Source organism: Equus caballus, chromosome 9, assembly GCF_041296265.1.
Source record: "Equus caballus isolate H_3958 breed thoroughbred chromosome 9, TB-T2T, whole genome shotgun sequence".
Classification (NCBI taxonomy): domain Eukaryota; kingdom Metazoa; phylum Chordata; class Mammalia; order Perissodactyla; family Equidae; genus Equus; species Equus caballus.
In genome coordinates, this window is record NC_091692.1 from 63,327,267 (window position 1) to 63,334,809 (window position 7,543).

A 7,543-nucleotide genomic window follows, 5' to 3' on the forward strand; every position below is an offset into this window, starting at 1 on the left:
TTTTTCTCCCCGAAGTCCCAGCACATAGTTGTATATTCTAGTTGTAGTCATTCCAGTTCTTCTCTGTGGGGTCCCACGATAGCATGGCTTGATAGGCAGTGTGCGGGCCCACACTCAGGGTCCAAACCAGCGAACCCCGGGCCAAGGAAGCGGAGCACAAGCACTTAACCACTCGGCCACGGGGGTGGCTCCCAGTTCTAAATTTAAATGAGGCTTGTAGGGAAATTCAGACACTGATTCCTGGGTAGTACCATAAGTGATCAATCACTGTCAAGGTTAGAGTAAGAGTGGTTTTCAACAAATGCAATCAATCAATTACATATAGCAAAGGAAATTCTTTATTGTAAACAAGATATAAAGTACAACAAAAGAAATATTGTGCAAATTGTAAATCACAAGGATTTTTCTTTATTAAAAGAAAACTCTTCTGTTTTCCAAGGGTCCAAGTTTTGATGTCAGAAATCTACACCCAATAGAGAAAAATGTTAAATGGGGAGATATAGTGACATTTTTCACTATATACTTTAAACAACTTACTTTTGTTTTACCACTGTGTATATCATCCACTATACAACAGAATATAACAGAAATACTGTTAACAAAAAGTGAATGTTCTAATCATTTTTCTACCCACCTACTTCCACATCCCCCCAAAAAACTCCTATAAATTAAGAGGACGACATTTGTCCATTTGTGAGTAATGGTCACTTAACTTTCTAATTCAATAAAGCACACATTATATCCTCATAACGTAAGGGTACTTTACTGATGACATAAGCCATCTTTTTCAAGGAGTCACCTAAAATTCTTGATATCCCTTCTTTACAATATATGTTTTCATCTTCAAATTTTTTTCTAGACAAAGTGCAGTGTATCTTAGAGTCTACAGAAAACACATTGGTATACAATTTTCAAATTTACACAAGAAACTGCAGGCAAACTAAAGTTCAAAGCATAATAAAATGCCTAGATGTAGTCATTTGTTAAACTTTCTAAACAACAATGCAAAAAAATTGCAGCTACACTTCCAAGCAATTAAATTAATGAGGATGCCAATTCTTTGGGCCCTCTTTAGCAATATACAGCTGCTCAATTCAAAACGTCAGCAATAGTGTAAAAATGCTAGTTCTAGATATATTTAACAACTACATCCACGAAGTTGACTGGAAAGACTAGGAAGAGTACACAAGATAACTCTAGGAAAAGATGACAATATTTGTAATAATACAGATCGATTTTACATCTCCATCCCTGTACCGTAATGTTTATTTCCAGTCTCCACACTCTTGAAACCAGTGCTTTAGAAGAATCACATTGAAGAGCTGGTCTCAAGCATATATGGCGAAAGTAAAGTAACAAAATGTGCACACAAATTCAAAATCCGTGCTACCTGTGTTGACCTCATCTGAAACCTTCAAAAAATACTTAAAGGAACAAAAGCTTTCTCATCTCTTATGTGATAAGAAATGAATCCTGCCACCCTGTGACCTGCCTGTGGCCTCAGCGCTTGTCATCTAACCCAGGCTGGGCCCCTCTCCCCAGGCTGTGGGCCTCTGCTTGCAGCCCGCACCGGGGGGGCCACACACTTGCAGTGGAAGCACTTTTACATGACCACTGGCTTCAGGCTGTCACCAAAGTTAATTCTGATTCTTCACCTTCCAATCGGTCACTGCGTGGGAGCAGGGGTTGGAGGTAGGGCAATGTCATTTAACTTGCTTACTTCCATCTGCCAGTTTGGTAGCTTCTTGGCTGACAGATGGCGCCGTGCATGCTTGGTCAAATGGTCACTCCTCATGAACCGCCGGTCACACATGGGACAGGCGAATTTCTTCTCACCTGTGTGGGTTCGTCGGTGTCTGGACAGTTCATCAGAACGGGCAAACCTCCTTTCACAACCTTTCCAGCTACAACTAAAAGGCTTTTCTCCTGGAACAAAGAAATTCAGATCGTCACTATGCATTCATCAGATCACTGTAAACCATGTGTCTAACTACATCTAAAGATGCATATTTTAAAATATCTTGAGATACATTTTAAAATAATAAAACATACTAAGCTAAACTGCTAAATGAGTATTATACATTTGCATCGCTCTATTTTCAAATTTTACTGTCATGTTTATAAAAATCTTCCCCTTATAAAAAAAGCCAAAAACTAAAACGTTTTTTGAACCTCAACTATGGCAGGAAAGGCCTTAAGGATACTTTATTTAAGTACCCACTCAGACATTTTAAGACTCATCACGTGAGAAATTAAAACAAAAACACCTCTTTTAGAGGACCTTGCACTGGTAAAGCCATCCACCGAACTGGCTGATAAGTAAGCTCTTCCTGAACATGCCTGGTCTACGTTTGTGATCATTGCCAAAAAACCCTCATCTAAACCTCTAAGACATAAATAAGAAATGGCTGGTACCTGTATGTGTTCTCATGTGGGCCTTCAGATGAGAACTTTTAAAGTATGTCTTGCCACATCCTGGGTGGCTACAGATGTGACTTCTTATCCTCGACGAGTCAATCTGAGGAGTGACTTTCGCTGCCGAAGGGGAAAACCCCGGCGCAGGGGCAATGGGAGAGAGTCTGGTGCCATTCGGGCTTACCACCGGAGGCTTTGGGTTCTGAACGACGGGCTGGGGTACGACAAACATGACAGCGCCTTTGGGTACCTGAGTGCCCATGAACACAACAGGCGGGCAGACGGCTGGTGGCTGACTGGGTGGGGTGCTGGGAACCACTGTTGTCACAACAGGGTTGTTTGCAGGGAGGGGAAGCATCTGACAGATGACTGGCACAGGTGGCACTCCCCCCGTTGATACTGCAGGTGGAGAGACCAACACTGACTTCTGTTGTGGGGACATGGGGGCTGGCTGGGATCTACAGATGACTGTCTCTGCGGAAGGCACAGAAAAGTCATAAAGTGCAGTGCCTGCTTTCTCATCAACATCTGCCACTGTGTTTCTCTCACATTTGGATCTGTTTGGTGACACAGCTGCACAAGGTATGTTTTTTCTTGCAGCCTCAACATTCAGGTGGGTTCTTCTTCGAAAAGAACTGTCTTGAGAATTGAGGATGCTGGCTGCTTTCACCGGGCAGGATCGGTGGTTACACAGCTGGGCATCAGCTGTGTGACGAATCACACTTGTTGCCTGAGCCTTGGGGCGTTTGGGGGCAGGTACTGGGCTCTTCTCCTCCTCTTTGAAAGATGCAGCAATGTGAGGCTTGGCAGTATCTGAGAATGACTTGAAGTGTCCAGTAGATGGCGCTGGTGCCATCAGATTTGACACCTGAGAGGGTTCAAAGTCAGAAGGACTGTACGGTGGAGTCAAACACTGCAGAGAAGAGAAATAAATATACAGGCAACAGCGTGAGAAATTTCAAGTAGAGTTCATTACATAAATTATAACAAATTCTAACATTTATACTCATCTTAAAAATACTACGACTTACAAATGCTGGGATCGTATGAAAGTCGGGTGTACCCGGAAGCAGATTCTCTTCCTCTGACATATCAGAGACTGGAGTAACAGGTCTGTTTTCAATGTATTTCTTAAAATCAGACTTCCAACTGCAACTCATTGACATAAGTGCTTCTACAGCTTCAAAATCACTTTTCTCTGTAGTTTTCTTCCAGGAATACATACTCTCTTTTGATCTTTCAGAAATCACTTCCATTCTTTCCTCCTACAGAAACAAAAGATTAAATGTTTATTAAGCATTTTTTAATCCAAATAATACACCAAGAAATGTACTTTTTTCCCCTTTTTTTACAACTTGCACAACTTTCCAAGTTACAATTTGAAATTCTTCTCTCACCCCTACTCTGCTGGTAATGGTGATAAAATCATCTTCATTTTTCCTCTCTCACTTAGGCTTAAACATTGATACCCATGGAAGGTAGAGAGGAGCACCTGATTACCATTAAGGGGGTAAGGGGACCAAAGCCAAAGGTATCAATGCATTTATGACCCCAAAAAGGAGAAGTGCTTGGCTTAGAAGAAAAAGTTTTATATTCTTTCCAGAGTAGCCACCTGCAACTGGGGTCAGACAAAATTTAAGGGAAGGCTCGGCAGAAGTTAACATGAGGTCTTTCGAAATAGGAGTTCCTAATAGAAAGAAGGAAAAAAAAAAGGCCAAAACTTTCTTAAAAACGCAAAGTGTAGTGGACATAGCTATGGCCTGTTAAGAGGAGTCTGATCTTTGAAAAGTCACTTTTCACCTTGGGATAAAAATCAACAGGATAAAGAATCCTCAGTCTCTTTCAAATTAGTGTATTACATTATTTGAAATCTAAAATTTTCGATAACATGATTATCCATGGTAAAGAGAGATAAAGTGAAATATGTGGGAAAATCCCAAAGCTTTTAGTTGTTTCAACTTCACGTTGGTATTCCTTTCACAGGATCTATTTAACAATGTTTTGCTATGCACAACTATGACCAGCTAATGGAATAATACTCAAAAATGAATAACCCGAAAATTTAATATTCTACTTGGAATTCGCAAAAACCCTGACTGTAAGGAGTCTGCAACAGTCAAAAGAGAATCTATTTTAATTTTTTAAAAAAACTGCTTGATGACAACAGCAACAGCACATGCTTTGCATTTATTTGTGTAACTGCTTCTACCAGGTGTTTAATGCTTCATATTAAAGTTCCTTAAACTGCGCTTTAAAAGAAATGATACTACCCACCATCTCTCCCATTTTCCATCAATGTGATCCCACTCTTTTGGTCAAAGTAGAGATGGTGTAAAAATACCGAAAAACATTCTTTGCATCACAAGGTACTATTCTCAACGCTTGTTCAAAAAATGCACAAACCCTGCGTGTTGAAAACCTAAGAAAACGAGCCACTGCTCTTGAAATACCGCTCACAATGCAATTGCATAATTGCGCGCGCCTTTATGTAAGCTGCAATGGACAGCGCCTGTCTGTGTAAAAGCCTCGTCAAGACGCTAAGGCAAAGAAAGGAAAAAAGAGAAAAGGCAAGCAGCAGGGAACGGGAGTGTGAGCTGGGAAGGGCAGGAAGAGCAGCGGGGAGGGGAGGAAAGGGAGTGGGGCGCGAGGCAGGAAAGGGAAGCGCGGGCGGGGGAGGCAGACGAGGGGCGGGGGCGGACGGCGGGGGAGATCCTCGCTGGCGGGCACAGACGGATGGGGCCGCCCTAACCTCAATGAGGTTCGCGGGTGAGTCACTGGGAACATTCCTCGCCGCTCGCACGTCCCCGCGTCTCTGCCCCCGCCATTGGCCAGCCCGCCCGGCGGCCCGGGCCCGGATTGGCTGGGCCGCGAAGGGCGGGGGCGTGGGGGGAGGAGGAGGCGAGGCATGTGAACAAAGCGTGATCGGCGGCTGCTCGGGCCGGCGCAGGAAACGTGAACTGGGAATTGCCGCGCCGCCACCTTTCACCTACTTCCTGAGCCGCCGGCCCCCGCCCTGCGCCACCCGGGGGAGGGGCCGCGGGCGCCAACCGCGCGGCAGAGCGCGCCCGAGCTCGGGAGGGCGGGGCCGCGGGCGCCGGCTCGGCAGCGCCCGCCCCTTCCAGCTCCCCGCCAGCAGCCGTTCCCTTAGGAACCGACAGCGGGGCCGGGCCTCGCTCCCGCCCCTGGCGGAGGCCGGGGCTGGGTCACCCGGGGACGTGAAGCTCCCCGGGCGCACCCGCTCCCAGCCCACCCCCGGCCTCCGCCTCAGCTGCCGGAGGAGGAGCCGGGTCCCCGCGGAAACTCGGCCCCCGCCCTCCTCCCAGCCGCGGCCCCTGGGACCCGGCCGAGCCCTCGGGGCTTCCCGCCCACGCCGCCCGCGGGACCTCAGACCACCCCGTCGCTCCCCGAGACGCGGCGCCCCTCCCCGCAGCTCCCGGCCGCCAGGGTCCCCGCCCGCCGCGCGTCCCCACGGGTGCCCAGACGTGCAGCCCCCACGGCCCGCAGCTCCCGCCTCGGCACGCGGCCCCCGCGTCTCGCGGCGCCGGATCCCCGCCCACCCTCACCGCCCCACGGCTGGGGCCCGCTTTCCACCCTCCCATCCCCGGGCGGCTCCCTGCCCCCTCCAAGGGTCCTCTGAAGGCAGCACCTGCCCCCGCCGGGGATGGGGAGTCCCCTGCCGACGTCTGCGGGGCACTCCTCGTCCCCTCGGTGGGCCGGGGCCCGCGTGCAAAACCCCCGCGCCCACGCCGGGCGCCCCCTCCCCCAGCCTCCGGCTGTCTGCTGAGCAGCCCCCGTCCTGCAAGCTTCTGCTCAGACCCCCGAGAGGGGCAGCCTAGCCCCTTCCCCTCCCCTGGGGACACCCTGCCCCTCATGCTCCCGAGCAGCCCCCTCCCACCCTGGGTCGCATTCCTGATCCAGACGGGGGCATCTCTCCCCGGCGCCAGGTGCAGGGTGTCCCTCTTGTCCCCCCCTCCCCTTCCACACCTTCCCTTACCTAGCTGCCAGGGCAGCAGCCCCCTCCTCACGCTTCCCGCCCCTTCAATCATCCTCCCCCTCACCTGCCTCAGGTCTCCCTGCGGAGGTGCTTTCTCCCCTCCTCGTTACACCTTGAGCAAGACCCGGCTCCCTTCGTCCCCAGAGCCCAGTCGGCCTCCCCTGACCCCCTCTGCGCACACATGCCCTCACCAATGCCCAGTCTGCAGGCAGGAAGCCCGTTCCTCCCCAACAACTCCCCTGCACCCTCCGTCCTCAAGCACGGCTGATGTCAGGGGCTCGGGGTTCGCGCCCTGCTGGCCCCGCAGACGCGGCGTGGCAGGGAAGGACAGGGGCATCCCCAGGTGACCTACCGCAGCCTGCTGGAGAGAAGCGCCGAAGTTGAGCATGGTTGGCTGTCTGGTCGCTGGCGGCGAGCTGCCTGGCTGCTACGGTGCCTGGGTGCCTGGCTGCCTGTCCACGACGGACGCCCGGAGATACTCGACGCCGCTCCCGCCGCCGCCGCGCTCCGCGCCGTCTGCCCCCTCCCCATTCAGGTAGCCGCTCCGCCTGCCCCGCGCCGCGGGCGGGGGCGGGGGCGGAGCCTGCGGGCGGCCAATCAGCGACAAAGGTGTGTGAGGCGCCGACCAATGGGCTCGCGGGGCCACGCGTGATCAGCGGCTGCCCGGCAGCGTGAAGCTTGTGTCAGTGGAGCGTGTACACAATCTCCGGCAGCATGTTCCCTCGGTCCTGCCCGAGGGAACTCCCGCCGCCACCTGACTCAGTGACACCCCCTCACCGCTGGCCCACCCCCTGCCTGTAATCCCCCGCCCCAGACTCGGGGGGGGCGGTCCCGCGGGCGGGGGCCTAGCCCGGAGGCGCGGCGGCGGCGGCGCGCCCAGGCACTGCGGAGGGCCGGCCCCACGTGGGAGGTGGGGAAGGATGCCGGCTCCGCCCCGTCCCCTCCGCACCGGGCCCCATCTCAACCAGCCGCGGGGTGGGCGGGACGCCGGGCAGCCGGGCGGGGGAGTCGGCGGCTGCAAGCCAAGCGGCCCAAGCCAAGAGATTTGCATTTGGAATCGCCGTCCTCTTGCGCGTCTGGCCAGAAAGCAGAGCCCGCTAACCGACTGAACTGCGTTTTTCGAGCATTTGCTGG

General features: G+C 51.9%; 1 protein-coding gene across 1 annotated transcript; it reads right to left on the minus strand.

The window, feature by feature from the left end:
- Window positions 1–320: 320 nt before the first annotated feature.
- Window positions 321–6,962, minus strand: KLF10 (KLF transcription factor 10). Its single transcript, XM_001493901.7, has 4 exons — window positions 6,762–6,962; window positions 3,447–3,680; window positions 2,416–3,328; window positions 321–1,926 (listed from the first exon to the last, which is right to left on the minus strand). Exons 1-4 carry the CDS (start codon window positions 6,795–6,797, stop codon window positions 1,667–1,669), a joined length of 1,443 nt encoding a protein of 480 aa, XP_001493951.3. The 5' UTR covers window positions 6,798–6,962; the 3' UTR covers window positions 321–1,666.
- Between the last annotated feature and the right edge of the window lie 581 nt (window positions 6,963–7,543).